This window comes from Oxyura jamaicensis, chromosome 10 (genome assembly GCF_011077185.1).
Source record: "Oxyura jamaicensis isolate SHBP4307 breed ruddy duck chromosome 10, BPBGC_Ojam_1.0, whole genome shotgun sequence".
NCBI lineage: Eukaryota > Metazoa > Chordata > Aves > Anseriformes > Anatidae > Oxyura > Oxyura jamaicensis.
The window spans coordinates 14,399,924-14,424,687 of NC_048902.1; the positions used below are offsets into that span (position 1 = coordinate 14,399,924).

The following is a 24,764-nucleotide window of genomic DNA, read 5'->3' on the forward strand; positions in this document are numbered from 1 at the left end:
GAGCAGCTTTCCCCTCGCCCCGCTCCTCGTGCAGTTGCTGCAGAGCAGGTGTGGGGCATCACCCCAGAACGAGCTGCAGGTGAGAAACCACCACTCAGCCTGCCTGACCCAAACTCGTGAGGGCCCTCCTGCGTAGCATAAGGCACAATCATCTCTGCTCTCCACATGGAATCACTTTATGGAATTTATTATTATTATTTGGAGCTCAAATTGAAACCCTCTGGCCGCGTATGAGCACTAAGCCTGCTTAGGGAATGCAGGAAGCAGCTAAAGTGGTGAAGAGGGAAAGATTTATGACAGACAGAAAAGAAATTTTCTTTTCTTGCAAGAAGCTTCACATTCCTAATCTATTTCTGCTGTTCTTGCTACTCTCTACCAAACTTCTGACAGGTCTTATAGACTAACACTTACCATGCTGCAAGCTGTTCCTCTAAATCCTATTTTATCATACTTTATAACCACCTGGCTAGATTCTCTGGGTGGTATTTCTCACTCCTTCTTGTAGTCCCTAACAGTATCCGTATTGCCAACACCATAACCTGTACATTCATTACCCTTTTCTTCCCTCCAGCAGCATTTCAACTCTTTTTAACCCGGGTTTCCCTTATCTCTTCCTGGGGAGCTCCCACCCATCTGATACACATTCAAATCATCACATTAGTGAGACAGACGGACAACAGTTTTCAGCTGTCTTCCAAGCAGGGCTGAAACCTCACCCCCCTCCCTCTGCTTCAACAAAACCTGCTTCTGTAAGATCTTTGGAAACTTATTTCTTCCCTTAATAAAATGACATTAGGTGAGGATTTAAAGGGAGCCCTGTGAAAGGAGAATAATAGCAGTAACAATGAGGAGTCTCTCTGAAATTGCCTTTCTGAAAGCTCCAAATGATTTTCTAACAGCACAAAAGTGCTTCCTGATTATTCCTGAGCTAAGGCTCAGGAAAGCCCTATGGGTGGACAGGAGAGTGGACAGCATGGATGTCACCAACTGAACATGAGCATTTCTAAAGGACTGGGGGGAGGATTTATAAAAGCCTTCAGGAAAGGCAGGGGGAAGCTGTGGTAGAAACGCTCACCACCCTCCCAGTGATGCTGGAACAGCCCAGGCAGCAATTACAAGGGCACCTCAGGGCTCCGGTCTTCCCCACACTGAAAACTTTCATATATTCCCCGTGGTGGTTGGGAGGCAGCCTCTTAGTCTGTAGGTCCCTGTGGACCTCCCTTATGATCTTCATCAAGATTTTGCAGCAGAAGTTTCAACCAGGACTTTGCAATTTCCCTCCCTACCGTCTGACACGTCTTCCTACCTTGCAGTGACTTGTCCCTTCAGATCTTCCTCTGGTTAAATACACGGGGCTCACCCCCAGACCTCGAGAGAGCACATGGGCAAGCCCTGGACAGATGCCAGCAGTGCCGCTCGTCCCCATCCCTAGAGCCAGCGGCGCTCGCTTGCAGGAAGGAGCGCTGCTAACACGAACCTCATGCTGTGTTCCCATGGCAACTCAAGTGTCACATTCATCATCGTCTCATGTCTGGCAAAAAAAGATCCAGGTCCGATGAAGAGAAATCCAGGAGCGCCAATGGGCTTTGCTGGGGCCTGGCGGTTTTTAACAGCATTGCTTGCACCGTTCAGCCCGGGGCTGCTGGGGAAGGCAGCACCCAGCCAAGTGATGGCACAGAGGTTTGAGCAGGAGGCTGTCTGGGATTAAAACGCATCCGGTCAGATACATACAGTTCATGTCGCATCTGCTTTATCTCACTTGGAAGCTGGACACATGATCAAATTACCACGGCTATAGAAGTTACTAAATGTTAGCAGAAGTGGTTTCAGCATCACCTACCTATCTCACATGTGACATGACCTGGGGATAACAGTTGCTATCCCCTAGCTTTGCTCAGTGGCACACAATGACTTATTAAACCACATTAAAGTAATAACATGGCTGAACTCAGAGTTGCCCAGGCAGGAAGGATCTTTGTGTGCATCAATTCCCTCCCAGACTCAGGGAGCTGCCACAGCCTCATTGTCCCATGCTGTTCTCTGCTGACATCTGTGTCCCAGAAACCAGACATAGCTGGGGCTCCGACACTTCCACTGGCAGGAATCCATATGAGTTTCTCCACTGTGATGACACAGCAGCAATTAAAGCATTTCCATGCAGATTTGTACATAGGGGAGCTCACCTTCCAGCTCTGAGACAAACGTGCTACAAAAGGCAGTCTGGAGATGCATCACTGGCCACTTTTGGAGCTCTCTGATGTGTTCTTGCTGGAGGCATTAAAAGATCTAAGGCTGGAGGACTCATTTCAATCTCTTTAAAATCAGTTCCCCTGATGTGTTGTTTCTACTACGGGTAAAAAAAAAAAAAAAAAAAAAGTAAAAAAAAGTTAAAAAAAAAAAAAAAGGTAAGAGGAACTTTCAGCCTGAGAAACAGAAAGGGGAGATTTTTTAAATGATGCTTAGGAGAAAATCATCTCCCTGGAAAGGAAGATCATGCCTGTGCTTGAGAAGAAAAGGGGAAGTGTGAGGGGAAGAGTAGCGTTGTGTAGAGTCCCCGGTAAGGCAGAAATAAGTGATTTTTGCACGTCGCGGTGTCTACATCCCCACATTGAAGCATGATTCCAACATGGTGCAAAACTTAGGTGAGCTGGTATCACGATGTTGACTTATAAGTCAATATACATCAAAGAGAAGTATTCCTTGTCAGATACAAGCCGCTTGGAGGTGGGAGATGTCTAAAGAACCCTCAAACGCAAAATGTTAGTGAAGTTGCTATTAACCCTCAATTTTAATCCTCAAATTTATTTTGATATGATTTGGTTTTCCCTCCCTGAGCAGTTTAGCTGGCCCAGCAGCGCATGTTCAAGTCAGATTTATACCTGTAACTGGGGCAAGCACTTCAGCTAAGAGGTTGCTCTTATCTAGAGCAATCTCTCCCTCCTTAAAGACCAGACAGAAATCTCATGCAGGCAGTCTTTCATGAGAGAGATAAAGAGAAACTTCTCATATGCACTTATACATGCTTTTATGGAAGAAGAAACTAGGGTTTAAGGATGACAAAGGTCAAGGTAGGTGGTTCCATGGATGTAATGAAACTCCTGGCCTCCGCCTGACAGCCTACAGGAAAGTGTTCAATATTGTCCGACGGACCAAGCCCTGGACTTTCATCCAGGGGGTGAGTTCTCTCCTAGGTCTCCAACTGATTTTAGCATCATTTGGCTCAAGTCTCTCAGCCATTTTACACCTTTGCTCATCTTTTGGGAAACCCTCTGCAACCAAGAGATGATCGCTCCAGTTTTTTCCATTGCGCACACCAGAGCCCTGAGCAGAGGAGAAAGAAACAGGTTTCAAAGCTTACTAGTTCCTTTCTGGACTAACCCGAGCTAGCAATCAGCTGTGGCATACAGATGAAAACACCTGAGGGGTCACTGGGGTTCAGCTGGGTGTCCTGTTATTCCACTAATAGGCTGGGAAACAAAAACAAAACGACCCTCAACGTTAAGTGATGCAGAGGAGTCCATTCGCCTGCAAGGGCCTGAGATGACAAATAAAGTAGTTCTGGCCAGCCTGAGCTAAACACAGCAGTGTGCTTGTTCCTGCCTTGCTGAGGGGCATTTCTGCAGAGGAGACGAGCTGTGCTGCCAAGGAGAGTACCCGTGCCCCATCTTTTCCCCTCTGGAGCAGCCAAGTGGGGGTGAGAGCAGCTAACGAGGGAGGTGAGCTGCCTGCCTGCTTGCTGCCCTGACTGGCTGCCTGTACAGAGGCTGCCGGGGAGCCGGACCGTGCCAGCCAGGTTTTTGCAAGTGTGTGAAAATTAACAAATCTCACTCTGAGCTGGAAAGGGCAGATAATTGAGAGAATTAAAATTAAAAAAAAAAAAAAAAAAAAAAAAAAAAGAACAGGGAGAGCCAAAAGGAAACACTTCAAAGGCCCATAGCCTGCAGCCCTCATTAGTGACAACAACAAAAAAGAAGACGGCAACCTTACATTTTAATCAAAAGCAATTATTTTTTCAAAAAGGTATTACGACTCTGCAGTGCAGAAGCAGGCCTGGCTGCAGCCCCCTACCCACCGAGGTGTCAGCACGGCCGGCTGGCAGGCAGAAGTGGGGTATCCTTGGTCCTCCGCCTCCTGCACTGCCCAGGAACAGCAGCAGAAGGAAAGCATGAGCGAACAGGCGTTTCGGGAGAAATGCCTCTGGGGAAGAAGATTGAAAGCTACAGGAAACCAAAGGCATTAGAAACATGACTGAAATCTAAATCCCAGCTTTCTCTGGCTGGTATCTGTACGAACGCTGCGTGCAGGATGTTAACTAGGAACACAAAGCCAGCTGAATCAGCGGGAGGAGGCAGCAGGGAGGCAGTCACAGGGCACTGGGGCAGACACGAGAGGGGCACCTACCTGGAGGGATTCAAGTGGAGCAGTCCAGTTTGCAGATACGTAGAGTGACTCAGATATACACACATATATGTGCAGGTGTGTGGGACAGCAAGGCTAGGGAGGCTAAGTGTGACCTCCTCAAAAGCCTAAGGAAGAAGCTTGTCTCTAATCCGTCCTCTCTGTTCGGGGAAGAAGTCCTTGTCTCCACCACTGAGGCCGGACAAATGATCACTTTCAGCCACAGGGACCGGGGGTCTTCACGAGGAAACTGTGTGGAGACTAAAGCAAGGCTTTTCCTGTGACACGTATTTGTTGGGCTGTTTGTTCCCCAGGGCATCTTTGTGAAGGAAGGGGTGAAAAAAGGGAAAAGGGAGTTTGAGCAGCACAAAACCTGAGTGAGGAAGATCAGAACAGCGCTCGGTGTGTCAGAGCCCTCAGAATGAAGAACCTGTCCCCAGGAAATGCCATGTAATTGTTTCAATTAGTATAAGAGAAGAGACAGTGAAAAAAGGAAGAGGGCTTACAAAGGCAAAGCTTCAATTAAAATAAAAAACAACAGAGAAAGATAGGCGAATTATTTATGAAACGCTGACTTATTTACATAAAAGGAAGAAAAAATATGTGTGTTTAGTTGCAGTCAGAAGCTGACTTTTTGCATGGGCTTTTCAAGGCAGTGCCACATGCAGCAATAGCCTGTGACTCTGCAAAATTTCCATAATGGCACACAAAAAATGAATTCCAGAAACAGTTGCATCTGGATTCAATCTCTCAAAATATTAAGGCCTGTGTTTTGGGAGCAGGACAACGAGGAGCCGTCATATTTGGGTGGAAGAGTCATAACCTGGAGGGAAAAAATAGCTGAGGCAGCTCTCCCCCCCCCCCCAAAAAAAAAAAAAAAAAAAAAAAAATACCAAAAGGTACATTCCTGTGGGTGGTAAGATGCAGAAAACAGCTTGCAAAAGGAGAAATCCAATTCTGAATACACATTAGAAACTGTTAGGCTATTTTACTTAAAAACATCCGAGACAGTACGCCACTCAGAAAGCCTAAGGCGGAACAACAGAGAAGATTTCACATGTATTGTCTACCCAGACTGTTCAGGATTTTCAGAGGCATGTAGTGAGTTTTGATAACACCCGCAGCATTACTACAGCGTGGGCACTTTCCATAAACAAAACTCTTAGGTTGTTGCAATTGTAGGTAGTTCGGAAAAATCAGCTCTGTGGAAATATTTCTTCTTGCTCCAAAATTTTAAGTCTCGCAGAGAAGAAAGAACCAGTCTAAAGCTGCATGAAGTCAGAGGAAAGTGAGCACCATATTCTCCCAGATTAATACCAATGGAAGCAGAACTTCTAGCTCCAATAGAATATTCTCTTGCACCCCCGAATCCCACTTTTCCTAACTCCTTAGAATTGTTGATCCATGCCAGCACTGGGCCTGATAATCCTAATAATACTGTGTGTGCCCAGGCACACACAGAGTAGCGTGTTCTCAGCTGTGAGCTGTTGAAAGTATCTAGGAGTTTGGCAAAATGTGTTGGCAGAAGAGCCCCATGGGATTTGCTCTGTGAGGTCAATCTTGTTTCATTTAACTCATAATCTTTCAATAGTGACAACACTTGATGAAAGAATACTGTGCCTGAAAACCCTGCTTTCTAGTTTTAACAACCAGCCTCTTGTTGCAAACTTGGCTTCCCCAGCATCCTCAGACTACCAGGGCTACAACACCACTACACCAAGGCTTGATGTTTCCGACAAGGTGCCACGGTGGCTGTGCAGTGCTCCAGAGGGCACTGATCACTTTCTGGATCCTTGTAAGCATTTAACCAAGGCGTGCCTCTGACCTGTTTAAGGTTTGCTCACAGGTGGCTACACTGGGAAGAATTCAGTGACCTTCAGGTTATTAATACATCCAAAACCTCTTTTTTTATTATTTTTTTTTTTTCCTGGACAGTGGGCAGGGGACACTTCAACATTTATGCCCTGCAATTACTCTCCCACCCAAGAGAAAACACTTTTGGTCGGCACCTCTGCCAATTACCGGGGCGCGAGCGGTGTCATTTCCAGCGGGGCCAGACAGCAGCGAGTGTCCCGGCGTGCCACCACCTCACTCTCCGTCTCGGTCTCTCTGTGATGCTCAGCCTGCCGAGCGCTTCCCATCAGTGGTGTGGAGTTGCCAAGCAACATTTGTCGTGTCCCTCGGTGGGCCACCGCTTACCACACTGTGGCAGCTCCAACTTTGAGGACAAGGGTTTGTTGTGAAGAGCAAAATAACTTCCCCACTCTCTTTATCTCTCCTCCCTTCCTACTTGATGAGGTGAAAAATGAATCATTCTGAATATGACAGATCAAATCCTGCCTTCGGTTGCTCTGGGGTAAATCTTGTTCAAAGTTGTCTTTGGGGAATAAATTCACTGCTAGATGCCAAGGACTGGAGCTGCACATCCAGCACACACGTCCAGAATACAGCAAACGTTCCCACATATGCACATTAGAGAAAGCAGCTAGAACTGGTCAAATCATAGACAAAATTATTGGCAAATAATTTATTCAGCTATAGTCACGAAATAATTACTCTTATCCATTATTCTTAAACATGACTCAACCAATTCCTGGAAATAACACAGCTAAAGCCTCTTTCTCCGAGCTGCGAACCCTAAGATTTAAATTCTTATTTAATTCCACAGCTCTTTCCCCCTTGTTATTATGTTCAACAGTGTGCTGCTGCTGTTGGTGTGCCAATGATACAAGGTTATAAGGCTTAGACAGTTCAAAATGTTCTCTCCGCATCAGTAAAGCTAAAAAGTACAAAGCAGCTCTTACAACCGGGAGCGGGCAGGCCATCTGGCACAGTGGCTTCACTGTGCACTCCCTGCTCCAGGGCTCTTGGCATCTACCTGCAAGCCAGCCGCCAGTGAGAGTGCATGCTCTGATCGCAGCTCCTGGGGTGGTGCCCCCCGAATCGCCAGCATTTGGTGTATTTGGCTCCGGAGGAGCGAGGCTGGAAGAGCGAAGGACGGGGTTACAGAGCTGGGTCGGGATGCTCTGGAGCAGACCCTGATGTGGGAGAGGTGGGAGCTGAGGTTGTCGTGTGCTGAGGTGTGTGGACATAAACAGAGGCGTGTGACCAGGGAACTGAGATTCAACAAAACACTTTTGGCTTTTCTGAAGAAAAGAAACGGATCCTCCACAGCACCGCCCCGGCTGTTTAAGCGAAACAGCACCCCACGAGTGTTAGTGTGGGACATGTTCCTGAGCTAGGTGTCCTGCCTAAGCGCTTTGTTTATCTTTGCTCAGAAGCTAATGAGGAAAACAGTGTCTTAGCAAAGGATCCTTTCCATGTAACTTAGACAATTATCTTAGAAGGGCACATAGACATTTACTCTCTACATTTACCCTCTGTATAGAGTAATTTGGACTAGATGCCTAAATTCTAGAAGACTAAAGTTAGGGGTGATGAACCCCAGCCTTCGTGAGCTATTTCTCAGCTAGCATGCAACTATTTTACACGGATTTCATACAAACTATATTTCCTTAGTTCTTTATGAAAATGTTATGTGAGACCTTACTGAAAGCTTTCCTGAAGCAAAGGCATATGTTACTTCTGCCTTATCCTCTAAGCCAATTAGCCAATAAAGGAAGAAAATTAGATCAGCTTGACAAATCCATGTTGATTGTCTTTTGCCACCTTCTTATCCTATAGCTGCTAATTAATTGATTGTTTCATAATTTGTTGAGGTTTCTCCACAGGCACTCAGCTTAGCTGGCTGATCTAAATTTTCCTGGCTCTTTCGTTTCCCATCTTGACAAATGAATGCCCTGTTTGCCCTTCTCCAGTCTGCAGAAGCCTCCCAGTACAAAAGAAGCTCTTGAAACCCATTCCTAACTGCTCGAAGACTGCTTTCCTTGGGCAACCCGAAGGGGAATTCCCTTGTGTCCAACAGTTTGAATTCACTGACTCGATGTAAAGATTATTTAATTTACACCCCTTTGTTCTAGCCTACTCTCACCCCTGTGTCAGTATGACTGCTGCTATGGATCTAGTCGCAACTGTTTTGGTGATAAGCAGAATTAAAAAGGCAGTGACTATTCCAACCCTCTGCATGTGCTCTCCTTCTGTGGTACATAATGCATGCTTTTATTCCTTCTAGCATATTTATGGGATTTCTTTTTCTTCCCTTGTGTGCCCCAACCACCTCTAACACATTCTGTGCCAGGACCTTTCTGATTTCGTCTACACAAGCTCTGGTGCCATTCTGTTCTTGTTTCTAGTCATATGCTGATGCTTTAACATTTTAAACAATTCTTTTCTCATTTTTAAGGCATTAATGAATTTCTCACACACCTTTAGTGTTTCACTTTTCTTCCATTCTTCTCCTTGCCTTAGGAGATCTTGTCGTTGTACCTCTGCCCCAATCTCTGTCAGTGCTTGCTGGCCTGCATTCCCCTTTCCTTGACCCCACCTGCCAGCTCCCTGATGTTTCACAGCCAATTAATCCTTCTTCTGCTCTTCCTACTTTCCCTTTCCCATGTGTATGGGAAGCTGATTAAGTCTTAGCTTGGTGTATGTACTGAGGCTTCACATTCTCCCTGTTTGGCCCTTACACTTCTAGTACTTGGGGCCATTTCAGATGTTACCGGGCTTCTCCATTATTCTCCCAGGCCTCTCTTTTTCACCTCTGTTAAATTTTCCATTTTCTGAGCTCCCTAACTAGCACTCTGCCTGGTACTTGGAAGACCACTGTGTTGTCAAAACAAATCCAAAGGCTTTTTGTCAACACAGTCCATGCTTTCACCTTGAGGAGTTGCCTGGTCCAGCTGTGCCCCCTTCCACCGAGACCAAAGGAAACCTAACTGATCATGGCAATGGGCAGCATTTTTCTCTTTCAGTGACTGCAGATATGTGATGGAAGCAGGAATTAATCCCTCCCATCTGCCTTCTTTAAGGATCTCCAAATGATCCTGGTGCTTTAAGCCTCATTGTGACTCCTTTCCCTGCAAATAAATATCAATACCTTCATAGATGTGGGCGCAAGCACAGAAAATCTAAATAACTTGGTATGAAAACGCTGTAGCAAAGCCGGGAAACCTTTGCAGATCTGTGCATGAGCATACACTCAAACAAGGAAAGCATGCACTGCCAGAGCACACACTGGAAACCATCCAGGCAAAGCCTTCGGTCAGGCATTTAGGAGCAAGGGGGGCAAGAAATGGAGCTCTGCAATTACATCAGCTGGTAAGGAGCCAGCCATCAGTGCCCAGAGCTCAGTTAGCCAAAGGTAATGGTTGTTTACCAGGCCTGGAGTTATTGCCAGGCTATCTAATGGATGATTGTATTCAGTGATAGATTTGCCTTTCCCTGTTGCTCATCCCTGCATGAGCTACAAGCTGCTTAATCGAAGGCTTAAAACCATGATGCCAAAATAGCCGCCTCACCATCCTGCTGGAGACCTTGCTAGACAGAAAGCAGGGAACTTCTTTCTCCTTTCTCTTTTCTCTCTCACTCCTGTTCATCTCCTTCATTTCCCTCCCTTCCACTTTTTAAAAATTTCAATAAGAGAAGCAGAACAAAGAAAAGGTGAGAAAAGTAGCCACAAAGTGCTGCGTCGACAATAAAATGCCATAGATCCTCCAGAATCTGTCTGAGGATGTGAGTCCCTGGAGAGGAAACCTAAGGCCAGAAATGATACAGGCTTAACCATCATGAAAAGCACTCACAAAATCCAGCACTGAACACACAATGCAGCGCTGAGGATACAGACTTGGCTGCTGTTTATGGAGTGGGGAATACAGTGGCAGATTTATTCTACAGTAGAGAGGTTGTTTCTCGGTACTGTTAATACTGACACATTATCTGGGGACGGAAGAGGATACACAAATAGGAACAATTCTCCCATTTCTCTGCCTGTCTCTCCCCCAAATGCCCCTGCTCCCATTCCTCTCTGTTCCCTTCATCCCTCTCCCTGCACTGTCCCCTCCTTCCTCTCCTCCAATTTATTTCTTACCCCTTCTTTAGCCTTCTCACTCATCTTTCCTGATGCAAGTACACATGCCAAGTTTTCAGTACTCCAGGCTTCTGCACGTTATCTCCAGGTGGAGACTTGTGGCCAGCCCTCTGCCTGGAAAACCATAAAAAGTTTACAAACACAGGGTTAAATCCTGCTCTCCCTGAAACAGGTGTGTAAGTTTCCACAGCATGAGGACAAGAGCATGGGACAGGAGAGGCAAATAACAACCTCCAAGGAGGGACTTCTAAAATTACCCAGCACCGCTGGAAGAGGAAGAGCCTAATGAACCATCACCATACATCATTAAAGTGGAAAGTAGTGATGGCAGCTACCATCACACTCCTGCACAGAATAACCTCCACTGGCAACAGTCGAAATCACTACAGTACAAACATGTGGGTAGTTTTACAGCCCCATTTCTTGCCCCCCCCCAAATACACCCCCACTGTCACTCCCACCTTGCTGCATTCGCTATGAGGAATCAAAAAGCCTTGTTCCTGTTTCACATCAGTAACTGGGGCTGGGAGCCAAGGCTCGGTCAAAATATCTCGGTCAAAAGCACACAGATTGGTGGCAGAGCAAGAAATACAATCTGAGTGCCCTGCGTTGGCTGCCAAACAGTCGCCCACTCGTGCTTTCTGTCTCCAGGTGATGGGCAGGGGCAGGGGATCTCGTCCAAGGACAGCTAAGAGAGGAGATAGCGCTACCACCTGCGCCTCTGCTTTTTTGGCAGGAGAAAACCCATGAGGAGAGGGGCTGCTGTCTTTTCCCCTCCTTAATCTGCTCCCTGCTTGCTTCAAAAACAACCCAGTGCACCGTTGTTTATTATTATTATTGCTGTTATTTTCCAGAGTGCTGTAAAACCGGGGGATAGAGCACTCTGACAGCCTCATAACAAACAGCAGATAAAACTAATTAGATTTTGCTCTTCCTTTAGTTTGCTGACTTGATTCTTTTTATTTTTATTGTTTAATTATTTATTTTCAGCCCAGGGGTTTTACACACGCGCGTGTATTTCACCAGGCAGCCTTCGCATCACCTCGGATGGGAAGCGGCTCTTGTGGCCGGGCGGGCCCGAGAGCCAGTGAGAGGCTGAGACAGAGGGAGCAGTGTGAGCGCGGCTCGGCGCCGCATCTTCTACCCATGTCATGTAAACCACAGGGAGGGGAGGAAGGAGAGCAGAGCTATTCACGGCCGCGAAGAGAGTCAGCGAGAAAAAAGGCAGCAGTAAAAAAAAAAGTTAATGTGTCTGGCAGGAGCCCAGAAGCGCTTTAGCGGCGTGGGCTACCCGAGTGCCTCTAGGACACCATCTCCTCCGGCCATTGTGGAAATATTTGGCTTGTGTCTCAACCTGACAGCCTTGCCGACTCTTGAGGAATGACAACGGTGGGGAGCAGGGAGACGTCCCTCTCCTCCCTCCCTTTCTCCATCGGCTGTTTCCAAATTCTTCAGGATTAGCTCGCGATGGCAAGAAAAGGCAGTGGCCTCCCTGCTCAGCACTTAGCAGGCTGAAGTGAGGTGACATGCCTCAGCGCGGGGCACAACGGCTCCATTCACTGGGGAAATACCGAACCAGAATTACAAGTGTGCAAGAATAAACAAGGCTGGAGTTAATCTGAAGTTGTTTTACACTCTGTTTTATTAAAGTCAATGCACTTCCGTTCCTCTGTGCAGAGCCTAGTTCTGCTTAATTACCATGACTCAGGGAGAATTTTAATAACGGGGAGAGAGCGGTGCGCGGTGGAGGCCCTCTCCTGACCTCTAGAGGTCTGTCAAAAGAAGAAGAGTATCTGCTCCCCATAAAAGCTCTTGGAAGAATGAGCCAGCCCACAAAACTGCTTCTTCTGGAGGTTTCCAGGTGCCGTTCCCTACTGGTTGGTCAGCCAAACCTCCCTCTGCACTTCCTCTGCTCCCACCTTCTCAGTCGAAGGCTGGGTACCCTTGGGTTTGGGGGGTTCACTTGCCCATCGCCACCCCGTGCGGACAGGTTGTTTGGCACAAACACAGAAGTTGTCAGGAAGAAGCCTTGGCTGGATATTTCATACCGCACAGCAGCATCTGTGCAGGAGTGGTGGCTCTGCCCAGGTTTTGCTCCCCTGCTGCACTCAGATCCCGGATGCTGACAGCACACCAAGGGCCTTTGCCATCTCTCTTTTTTTCCTCCTGCAGTTCCGAGCACATAGATTTGTGTAACAGCACTATACATTTGGCTCCAAACATGCATGGAGGTGACATCTCCCCTTTTATTATATTTGGACTACTCTGCCACCATCTGTAGATTGAATGAATCACAACTATGGCAGGGTTTGCCCACTGAACAGAGTTCTCCCTAGCGTAACAAGTTCAGAAGGAAACAGCTAGAAGGCTGAGGCTGGCCTGTAGTATTTATAGCTAAAATATTGGTGCCTCATTAAGAAATATGCTGCTCTAAGAAGACTTATTTTCCTTTCCAATAAGATTGGAGGGTGTTGATATAGAACACAGCGTGAAGAGAGGCTCTGGATGCATACAGGCACATCTACAGACATAGTGGTAGATTTTTGCCCTGTGTCCCAGGGTAATGCTGCATGCTGGAGATCTTACAACACGGACTGCAGACTGGATCCAGCACAGTGTGAGTGTTTTGTCATGCATATGAATCTTGGATTTTGAAGTCACCTATGCACATATAGCATTTTTCAATAATAAGCTTTTAAGCAATGTTATACGGACTATTATAATGGGAGCACCTGTTTTACCTCTTTGATGCCCATTCCTGTGAGCCATCCTTTTATGAAGATTCAGTATTGTGTGCAACAAGCTGCACACTAAAGCAAGCAGAACATGACGTCTGAACAGAGAACACACACCATACCTAATGAATTAGCTCCGTCTAAGAAGCTCAGCTTCTGAGGACCCAAGCTGACTGTCTTTTGAGCGGTGTCATAAAGAGAGAGCTAGAGACAGAGAGAACTGTGATATGGCGGTGAAGACTTTCAAACACCTGGATACTGAAACCCCAGCAGGATAGGAAGAAGCAGTTTCTCCAAAGAGCAGTCTCCTGATGGAAGTGTATGTCCACATAGTCTGGGGAAAGGTGTTCACAAATGCACCAGAAAATTAAAAAAGAAAAAAAAAAAAAAAAATCAGTCTGCTCCAGTAATTCTCTCTACAAACACCATAAAGAGGAGAGGATGTCATAGTGCTTTTAATCACACATCAATAATAATAACAGTAATCACCAGCAGTGGAGGCCTTATAGTCTGTAATGGTACAAGTCACTATACATTCATCCTTCTCCTTGAGCCTCATAAAGGATGCAGTGACAGAGATGGGAGCCTCTTGCACAGCACACTTGAACCATCTGGGTTCAAGACAATTCTCCGTTTGCAGCAGCAGAGTCTAAGACACATGATAAGTACAGGCAATATGAGGAGTGCAGTGTGGTTATACAGGCTTCAGGCTTTAGGGACTTCAGGCACACGTTTGGGTTCTTGGACTGTGTTGAAGTTCACAAAGCCACATCTCCATTGCTTTGGACATCTGCGTGGAGACACAGTGAACTCTAATGCCAGTGGATTAAGGCTTGCAAAGACATTCCTGTGTTATCTGTAACACAGACAGCACTGTAGACAGCACTTTATAGAATCAGGGGATGTTTTTTGCAGACAATTTTATGAGAAATCTTTAATCTTTTTTTTTTTTTTTTTTTTTTTTTTTTTTCCATTTGTGGATCAAAGGAGAAGCTGTTCTGACTTTGTTACGGGAATCACCAGCACGCCGTGTCCTATGAATAACCCACAATTAGTATCTTCTCTTATATTGCTATCTGGAACAATGAGGTCCTGTTCCATGAACTAGGTTTCCTTAGCGGTATCATAAAAAAACTAAAAAAGAATAATTAGTCACTGGACTGCTTCTTGGGCTAAATTCACTTCAGATATTTCCACCATCACTAATCCATTAGCACAATATTGTGGGACCCCAGCTAAATCAAGAGAACATCTTTTCCTCCTTGCAATGCTTCCAACTCCTGTCACTCCCAACAGCATCTTTACATAGTTCCCCAGGATGAACTGCTGTATCTGTACTCTCTCAGCACATCCTGCTGGAAGGATGTCTCACAAAGAAAGTATAATTTCATTGCATCTGTGAAACAAATTCTGCACTTGGGCCCATCAGTTCAAGCATGAAGTGACTCGAATGAGATTGTGCTGGACTAGTTCATTCCAGTGCAGCAAAGAGGTGAATTTAGCCCAGGTTTCCAGGGACCTGCCCCCTACTGTCAGCAGTGCTTTCCTTACTGTGGCATGTTGGATTCTGCACACTGTTGCTGAGATATGAACAGCTCAGAAGCATGCACACCCTGACCCAACCCATTAAAAACACTGTCAAAATTCTGATCAGAGATCAGATACGTGCTCTACAGTTCTGGAGAAACTAATGGTAATGGAGAGCTCTGGCCAAAGGCCTCAGAAACTGTCACTGTTCCAGGATTTGTGGGCAAAGGCTGCTGCCATAATAAGAACCTAAACCAGGAAACGGGACGCAGTGTCTTGTTCTTTGGACACTCAGAATACCATTCCTTGGGTCACTCTATATGACTCCGCATACTAGAGGCAGCCATGGAAGTGGGGATTCTGTTTGGGAATGGATGATGTTCTCACGTTGTACTCTGCCTTGTGTACAAAGTGCAAGGAGCTGTTCTCGGTATATATATGTGTACAAATTCCACAAACACACCGTCAGTTTTCCATGCGGAACCAGAGCAATGCATCTGGGAAGGGTGCTGAAGCTGGCAAGCAGGTGAATATAAGCAGTAGCCCATTTGCTTACTGCTCTGCAAGTCAAAGCCTTGCTTACGCAGGGCTCCCTTCAAACCCACTGTACACCCCGAGCGGTGTTGAACGCAGAGGGAGAGCCGTACTGTTGGATGCTGGCTGGCTGGAAATGTAAAGCCCTCTGAGAGCCTTGGAGCTGCATGTCTGTCCTGTGGTCTCTCCCTCATCTTCTGCCGCTCCTTCCACACACGAGAGGCACTCCTGGATCTCTTGGTCTAGCTCCGAGAAGTCCCCTTCACCATCAGAACAACTGTCAGTATTATAATCGATTTCTTCCACACAAGGAGGTTCATCATCAGTCTCCAGGCTGCTGTTGCTGCAGCTTCTGCAGAAAAATCACAAGAGAGATTGGATGTCATCAAAGGCGGGTGTGTTACCTAGCGGTAAGAGCAAGGAACAAGAAAATCCATTTCCTGGGTTCAATCCTGGCTCTGCTAATGGAGCATAAGATGGCACTAAGCAAGATCCTGTGTGTCTTTGTGTCTGTTTCACCAGCTGTAAAATGAAGAAGAGTGATACTTACCTAACCCATAGGAGAAATGCATTATTATTGTTATTACTGCTATTGCTAATGTAGAGTGTTTTATACACAGACAGCATCATCCTTGCCTCAAGGCACTTACAAGGTTAAAGCAGCTGAAATGCAGTAGAGGAGGCGGTATTCAGTTTCCACAAGGTTGCTGGTTTAATCATCATCCACCTCGCTGTAGTTCCGTGTGTGGTGTAAGATCTAAGTAATCCAGGTGCTTGAAGTGCTTTGGCATCTTTGCCTCCTGTTCTGTGCAAGCTCAGAGCACTGCTAACAAGAGGCAGCACAGGCAGAAAACAGAGGCTCTAGGGACTTGGAGCACACTGACTCGGAGGTGGGCAGAAATACCAGGAGTGCTCGTGTTTTGGAAGGAGCATGAAAAGGCTCTGACAGCACGACTTACTGAAGAAAGGCCAAATTCAGAAGCAAGTCAGAATGGCTGAAGAGAGACTCTTGAACAGCTGCCACAGCTCCTTTGTCTCTCAGAAGGGTAGGTTATACCATCTTAGCCTCCTGCCATTTACTTACAGGAATGTTGTAGGCTTTCTTTACATGTTCACTTTCAATACATTTTCTATTAAGATAGTCTAATGCAATATTTATGACAGAACTGTAACCACAAGACCTGATGGCTCTGGGGGATAGGGTCTTTCTCCTCTCTAGCTGTCTAGTTCCAATTTGGCCCTTAGTCCGGGAGGGCAGCTGGGTAATTTTTTGAGACTAGAAAGCAGCCTGTGGTTTCAGGGCTGCCTAGGTCAGAGTCTGGATGATTCAGGGGGACAGATACTGTGTTTTTCACCTCCAGGTCAGTGTTTTCAATCAGACTCAAAGCAGGAGAATGTATTGCTTTGGGGGACTGGGAAAGGAATAATAATCTTCCGCCACTGGGCCAGAGTTTCTAATTTGTCCCAAGTTGGGAAGAATGAATGGCTTGGCAGATGGAGTATACACAGATTTAATGTGTGGTCTGCTCATTTACATGTCAGTAACCGGAATAATCTTCCAGCTCTCAGCTGTTTCACAGCACTGCCAGCATCTGAGGTTTCAGAACATACCAAAGGTGTAAAGTATTGCTCTTGGATGTATTGATCTCTTTCCTCTCTGCATAACTTTTTCCTAGCTTCGAGTATCCAGATCTGAACTGTATACAGACTACTCTGCAATCAGAAACAAGCAGTTTCATCCCACTTTGCTGGCGGATCTCTGGCTTACTTTACTTCAAAGGCAGGGTATAAAGGATTCTCTGAAAGCCTAATAGAGCTGTACAGCTTAAAAATAAATAAATGAATAATTATGCACTTTTACAGTTTCTGGCTCCACTTCAGTCTGCCCAGAAATCTAGGTCAGGAAGAACTCATCCTGAAATTGAGTATGTGACATGAAACAAAACAAAACAAACCAGGACAATTCTCTCGGCACAAAAAGTAACAAGCAGTGGTCTCAGTATACTGAGGCTGACCAGTGGAGCTGATTTTTTTATCTTTTTGCAGATGAAGGATGGCATGAATTACCATGACACCAAGTACCCGTGATAATTTTCAAAGCTGTGTAAACTCAGGGGAGCCAGATTTTTCATTTATGAGCTTTTGATTCCTTGCAATCAAAAACAACCTGAGTGTATCCACTTTGGACACTGCACTTGTATGTTTGGGAGGAGCTGCTGATGCCACTGAGACAGAGCATAGCGGCCACCCAACGCAGTTATTTTACACATGGAACAACAGCTCAGTTTGCAGTCTAGGAACTGAATGTCAAGCATTTGCATTAACAGGATAATGGTTAAAAAAATCCCTATTATTACTTAAACATGGGAAACACATTAACAGAGAACCTTCTGAGCTTAGCTGATGACTTAAATGATTTTAGGACCGCATTTCTGACTAAAAGAGGAAAATGAATTCTAGCACAGAAGCACTTTAGTATGGAAGGAAAATCTGGAAATCAGCAATCAGAATATGAAAAAGAAAACCACACCAAACTAGCATTTCCTTACATTGAAGACTTACAGGACAGTCTTTAGGAAGCAAGTATATATGAATAAAACCTTTGTAATGCCCTTCAGAAACTCTCCTTTCCTGGATAGCTCCTGCCATGCTGCCTACCTACACAGCATACAAAGGCCGTGACGATTCAATAGCTGCACATACACACTGCAGAGAGAGGTTCACCACATGCGAGGCTGTACCTAGACCATCTTTAGAGGTCAAGAAAGATGCCTTTCTTCCCAGTTTGCTCCGTGCCTTGATTATTTGCTGCGACAGTGAATGAGCAAGCCAATTAGACCTGACCTAAGTGGTGGCTTCTCCGATTTGGATTGATACTTGCTACTGACTGGATCAATGCCACCACCACACATCACATAATGAGCTACCAAACAGCAAATAGATGGCATCAACTTCGTCTCGCTGCCCACGAGAGGCTGTAATCACCCTGGTGACTTAAAAATTGAGAGGCTTTGTATCAGATTAGCAACCTCTACAAACCAGCTACATTTCTCTTCCATGTGGAACTTTCCATCCCAATAATTCACTTTCTGCAGTGGGAAGATATAAAACACAAACCAAAGCAATACAAATGGGTTATTTCAAACCAGAAGGTTAGAGGTGCTTGTGAAAGAGGAGAGGAGGCAGCAGGCAGTATTGCTGGGGAGCCAGAGTCCCACTGATGAAGCTGCCAAAGTCATTGCACGCTGCTCCACCACGTCACAAAGACCAGCTCCTCTAGGAGATAATGCAAATGGTGAAAGATGGTAATGAGCAGAAATGCCATCATCTAGACAACTGCGTACAATTGCAGAGGGCATGGGTTTCTTTCATTCCCAAAAAAGAGGTTTTTGTCAGGGGCAGGTTCTTGGTATTTTTGTTTGGTTTTAATCTGATTTTTAAAAGCTGCAAAAGAATTCTCCCCACAAAAAAAAAGAAATAAAAAGTAAACAAAATAAAACACCCAGGGGACATGAAACAGATTTACCAAAGAATAATGATGTTGTCTTACAGAAGGTAAACAACGAGGAAGACCAATGGCATTACATTAGAGAACTCCAAGACAAATATAGTCTATGAATACCACTGAACGTGAACACAGTGCAGAAGAGGGGGAGTGAAAGCTGTTAATATATCTACAGCCAACAATCCCCCAGCTATCACAATAAAACATGTATGTGTGGTGGTTGATCTACTAATTCAAAACCTACAGCCTCGTAGCCCTCATCTATTGCAGTTGATGGGAGCCACAACAGCAATTTGCAACTTTATGATGTGATAAATAGAATTTCTTTGTTTTGATTTTTAATTTGCATAGTTATTGAGATATGACTTGATCTTAATTAGTTCTGCTTTTGTATGTGGGTGTGTTTGTTTGTATGCTTGGGTTTAGAAAGAAAGCAGGCTTTGGTACACTGTAAAATAATTATTTTGTTGTTGTTGTTTGTTTTGTCTTTTTTTTTTCTGACATAACATGAAGAAAAGGACAAGTTCTGTACTTCTCTACATGCCAGTAAAACTGGAGCATTTTGGTATGGCTGGGAAACAATTCTTTCAGGTGTTTCCCACAAACCCCTCGTTCTAAGTCAGCCGACCTCACAGCTGGACAGAAACCTTGTAAGTCAGCTGTCCTGCTGAACTGCACATCGGAAAACACAGTCTGTAGTTCTGGCTGACAGGATATAGCTACATGATGTACGTGCACACACTCCCAGAGCACTTGAAAAAACGAGATATTTCCTAAGTCATTTCTTGGAATTTTTCACTTACATTTTGCTTGTGTGGCAGGTCACTTGCTCTGTGTATATTCTACTAAATTGCTCAAAATAGAACATTTTATCTTTTCTTCTGGAAAGAATGGGCACTGACAACTGTCCCTCTTAGGGAATCTGTGACTATTGTTCAGGTTTGCTGCTTGACCTTCACTTGACTGGCCTAGAAGTTGCAGTATTGTAGGGAAGAAAACTGAACTTCTTCTTCTTCTTCTTTTTTAAATACATATTGCTCAGCTCACTCTTGTGAAATTTGCTACAGTTTTGGCAGAGCAAATCTAGGAAGCAAGTGGTTAAATGCTTCAGACCAAAAGGAAGCAAATTCCGAGGCTGGGGACCACCACTGACCACGGATATACCGATGACTCCCTGTGAAGATGAATCAACAAACAAGCTTATCTTTATCTTCTCTCTGCAGTGAAAAATAACATCCTGGTAGCTGCATAATTACCCTGTCCATAGCCCTACACTCTCCTTCCCCTAAACCTTCTCTCCATCGTGATATGTCCCAATCCACTGGAAGTTGTCCAATACAGGGATACAGCTGTGCATGTGGAGCCAAGGATGTCCATAACACAGCTCATAGACAGAAATAAGTCAGGAAATTGATTAGTTGAAAATGTCCAAGATATCAGACATTTTACTGTGAAAATACAGAAAAAAATATATTTTCGGACACAAAGAGGCCATATTCTCAGCAATTACAGCATTCACCTGAAATAAGGGTGCTCTTTTTCTCCACTCAGACAGGGACTGGAGACACCACCAAGTTCCCTGACCCATTATATCACCTGTGTGGAAGGGGAATCTCTCCTTTTCCAACAAAGTTCTACACCATTACTTACATGCTGCTAAGTAAAGTGCCCTGCAGCTCTTCTGCACTCTGCAGTGGGTTGGGATTGTTTTGCCCTTCCTTTTTTTGACATAAAAATTCCACCTATGTCACCACGTCTAAAAGGGCGTGTGATCTTGTACAGTTTTGCTTTTGAGGAATTCAGATGTTTTATTAAATGTATTTTACAGGAACACTGCTTCTGAAGTCTTGTAAAGAATCTAAAATGAATCTAAAGCAGCCACATTTGCAGTTAGCCCAGAGTATAATTCTGCCTTTAATAGCTTCATAAAGGATAATTTTAGGAGATAAATGAAACAACTGTGATGCTTTTAGGTAATTACACCTAGTGCAAGATATACACTACAGCAACAAGATGCCAACAAAGAAGGCCTTTAGTCTGCCCTTTGTGTCTTGATTCACTTGCTACAAGGTGTGGTGCACACCTTGCTATGACTTTCCAATTTCATCTCTGCAATTCATGAGCTCCCCAGACAGCAGCCTGGCTTCTCTTCCTGCCTGAGAAAAGCCAGACAAGCTCTGCTTAGTCCCTGACCTCTCTAAGGGAGGGAATCAGCTATGCGCTGATGCAAGATGGCTCCAGCTTAAAGAACTATTGCATTTGCCTCCTTTGCTGCTACACAGTAAACACGAATGATATGAACTTGTGGGCTCTCATAAGATCTCTTTTTCCAAAGACTCTTTGCCAAGGACTTTTACATCTTACATCTCCTAAGAAAATTCAAGCTAAGCCCTAGGCAATGCCAGGTGCCCTGGCTTTCAGCCCATCGTGGGCCATCCTTCCACGAACAATATGAACATAATTAAACACTGCCTTGAATTCTGTTTGCTATGGCTGAGAGATGTTTGGTCTCTTGGAGTGCAGTTTTTTCTTTTTCTTTCTTTCTTTTTATTCCTGCTGCAAATAGCCAAGAGAAAGGTGTAATTCATTGGTGAGATTCATACTAATTAGTTTTTCAGGAGTTCCCAGGGTAATTGCAGGCTGTAATATTTATAATTGATTTGGCCAGATTAAAAATGGATGTCTGGTGCACCAGTCAGATAAGTAAGGAGCAAGTGGGGCTTTATCGTTTAAGAGAGGTGAGGATGACTTGTAAATAAAAGGAACATGAAATAGGCTGACTCCTGGCCAACACTGTCCCCTAATGTTCAATCAGGCTTGCAACAATTTAGCCCTGGACAGCATTTTACTTGTATTAGGCAGAAACTGTCAGACTTCTAAGAAATGACTGTTCCTATTCTCCTTATTGGTGAGAAGGTGGTTGATAACTGCTGCAGTAACAGAGGAAAAGTTGAGTACGCACCTCTCATTACACATGGCTGGGAGACTGAAAAGCCTTTTCTGAATAGGAGGAATTATATTTAATTGAATTACAGGGTGTCATTGTCACAGCTGTGATACTTCTATCAAAGATGAGTTTGGGTGGAGGACAACTGGGTGTTCTCCCATCTGAAGGTTATGTGGCCTTCCTGGATTCCAGACATCTCGGTCAAATTCAGGCTTCCTTCTAATATTAACTAATAAAATTTGTATGAGCTGATCTTTAGATTTGCAGGATGGGAAGGCTGGTGAGAAACCAAAGGCTGTGGGTTTGGTCTTATGAACAGTCATTAATTCCTTCTTAATGGAGAACCAATCCATATATCAGTGCAGCACTAACAATGCATCTTTTGCCTTCTAATAGCTGTGGGCTTGCAAGCATTAATAAAAGCAACTGCCTTGAACAGATACAAATCAGCCATGAAATGGAGCTCTGACAGTCTGTGCAGACCCCCAAAATATTAGTTTTCTTCCTCTCTCCCTTCTTTGGTTCACACACTATGCATGCAAACTGCTAAATTTTGGTCACATCAGACAAGTTCAGCCACTCCACACAACCGGGGAACAGTTCATTCACCTAAAAATGCCATCCAGCACTGGCTTCTGTGTCAATCCCTGGCAATGTGAGACAACCTTGAAAAAAAATCTGAGTTCTGACTGCCTATATCTGCACAGCACTGGGCCAAATTCTCAAACAACGTTGCTCAAGACCTGGAACTCAATTTTAAGCAAGTTGAAGACCTTTATAAGACACTGGATAGAATCCAGTGTCTGTTGGGAGACTGAACCTGGGTTAAGCTGTCTTGTGAAAGCACAGGTCTGGTCTTTCTTTTCAAATCCATATTTCACTAGAAATTGGTGTTTATTTAAGAGAAAAATGTCCCACCGCACCAGTTCTGGGCCAGCATGCAGGCTGATCAACCACTTTTTGCTGTTGAAGTGAATTAGAGGTTCTTGGATGACAAGTACCTGTGAGACACCTCGTCGGTATGTTCTGCAACCATTTCACAGATTTTGTACTCTTCTGCTGAACAGAAACTCACGGCCAGCTCCAAAGAAGCAACTAGTAGTAAAGTGTTTTAAACCTGATCCACTGTAATCTTGTTACATTCATCAAAAATGGGAGGTAAATGCAGGAAATAAAAGATGGATGGCATAAAATAGGAGGGATAATATCCACCAGGCAGCACTACCAGTGGCTTGGGTTTCACTCTGAGATTAAGAGTCAAAAGAAATGCTTCCAAAAACTGATAACATTTTGACTTTGCACAGCTTAACCTTCCTGTGGAAATGTGAGCAAAAACCCCTGTATGGGACTACTGGAACTCATTAGGACACTGAATAATGTAGGAGTTGCTGTAAATATGGTTTGTAAGTGTTTGGGAGCTTTTCTCACAGAGCCCCTACCCCAAGCAATTTCATTTCAAAATGATAATCAAGTTATTGATGATACTTAGCAGCCCAGCCACTGTAATACAGAAAGATTATTGGAATCCTTGTAATCGCTTTTGGGTGCTTCCAGTAATTGAGATGTTGGCACTGTAAGGAGGAAAGAAATGTGGAAAGATTTTGGCTTAAATGCTGGAAGTTTGCACGGCTGAGGATAAATAATGTAGAGGCATGCAGGTAATCCTGGGTTCTCGTTTCCCTTGGTGCTGATTCATATCATTCCACTGACTTCACCCAAGTTTGTAATTGGCTCTATATATTTAATTTCAAAAGTCCAAGTTCCATATGTATATATCCCTTAGTTGTCTCTGAGCGACTTAAAGGATTTAGGGTTTTGAAAGCAAAATGTTTTAAGATAGCCAAGACACTTCCAGACTGTGTTTTAGCCACATATATATTTTATGCACAGGGTATTTTTTCTTACAGATAACCATGTATGCAAATATTTGCTCGCATACCAGATAGCAGATGCACATCTAACTACCTGACTGAAATAAAAACTGCTGTGAATGACTGAATTCCCACCATTATGCCCCTTGGAAGAGAAAACAACCTCATGCTTACTATCTTTTCTTTGTGAAAATTTATTTTTAGCTGATAACCACTTTGATGTTTCAGAGAATGTCTATCTATATAATAGATGCATATGTGTGTGTGTGCGAGTAAATATGTGGATTACCATCCCTTATCTATCTTTCCTAACAGGTAGACAGATAAATCATACACACATACATGTAGATACACATACACTCAGACACCAGCACATCTCTGCACCCACACAATCACATGGCTTGCTCTGTATTCAGAGCACAGTTTTCATTACAAGCCATAGGAGGTCTCAGGAGATACTCCTACAGGTATCGGAGAGATAACAATAGATGATCACTGAACCTTGATGCTATTGCATTCAAGTGGAAGCAACCACAGAGAAAGAGCTGGCTTCTGACCAAAGCAAACCATTTCTTTGACGCTAGCCTTCAGCCGAGTGTTGACAAAACAGCAGGTCATCGCACGGGAGACTTAGGACATCTGGGTAAGACTTGAGAAAGACGGGAAGGTCAACTGCCAGGCAGAAATGGTTGCCTATAACAGAAAGCGCTATCACCAGCTATTTGAGAACTGAAACTAGGAGCAAAAAGCAAAACTGCGTGGCAAACGTGAAGGTAAGATCTCGGATTCCCTGTAGGGAAATACAGACATATTCCTGTTCCACATGAGCCTGACTCATTCTCATACTTTTTAAAGTAAAGAATGACTGTTCTAGAAACCCTTCTGCGTAGCTCTTTTATCTTTCATAATCATGTATCTTCAAAGGGGTAAACAATGAGCAGGACTAAAAGCACTGAGCCCTGGTAAAAAGGATGATTCAGATACTGAAGTGTCCAGAGAGCGGAGAGGGTACGGCATCGTGCAGGGGATTGATAGCTGGTTGACCACTGGATTCTGCCTTTAAGGAAAGGCAAATCTCAGCTTCAGGTTCACAGAAAACAGTTTCTGGAGCATTCTGAAAATGCTGAATTTCAGGACCAACAAGATGACAAAATACTTAAGCCTAAGAGTTTCCAGCTTGACGGACATCTGTTAGCAAGGCCACCGCTCAAAGTACATTCATCTCTACAAGATCCTGTGCTATCCCAGGTTTCTTGAAATG

The 24,764-nt window shown here is 44.5% G+C and overlaps 1 protein-coding gene and 2 long non-coding RNA genes across 7 annotated transcripts in view; 1 reads left to right on the forward strand and 2 right to left on the reverse strand.

The window, feature by feature from the left end:
• Nucleotides 1-2,335, reverse strand: part of LOC118172271 — a 141,149-nt gene extending 138,814 nt beyond the window's left edge. The window contains exon 1 of one of the 2 annotated variants that reach the window (XR_004753623.1): nucleotides 412-2,335. This is a non-coding gene — a long non-coding RNA (uncharacterized LOC118172271). The remainder of the gene's footprint in view (nucleotides 1-411) is intronic. The other variant, XR_004753624.1, reaches the window with a different exon arrangement.
• Nucleotides 2,230-3,896, forward strand: LOC118172272. Its single transcript, XR_004753625.1, has 2 exons — nucleotides 2,230-2,376; nucleotides 2,411-3,896. It is a non-coding gene; the product is annotated as an uncharacterized LOC118172272 (long non-coding RNA).
• Nucleotides 3,897-12,008: 8,112 nt separating this feature from the next.
• Nucleotides 12,009-24,764, reverse strand: part of AGBL1 (ATP/GTP binding protein like 1) — a 286,972-nt gene continuing 274,216 nt past the window's right edge. For all 4 annotated transcript variants that reach the window (XM_035336082.1, XM_035336078.1, XM_035336079.1 and 1 more), the window contains one exon: nucleotides 12,009-15,532. In XM_035336082.1, coding sequence (XP_035191973.1) covers nucleotides 15,226-15,532 — 307 coding nt within the window. In that variant the 3' untranslated portion in view covers nucleotides 12,009-15,225. The remainder of the gene's footprint in view (nucleotides 15,533-24,764) is intronic.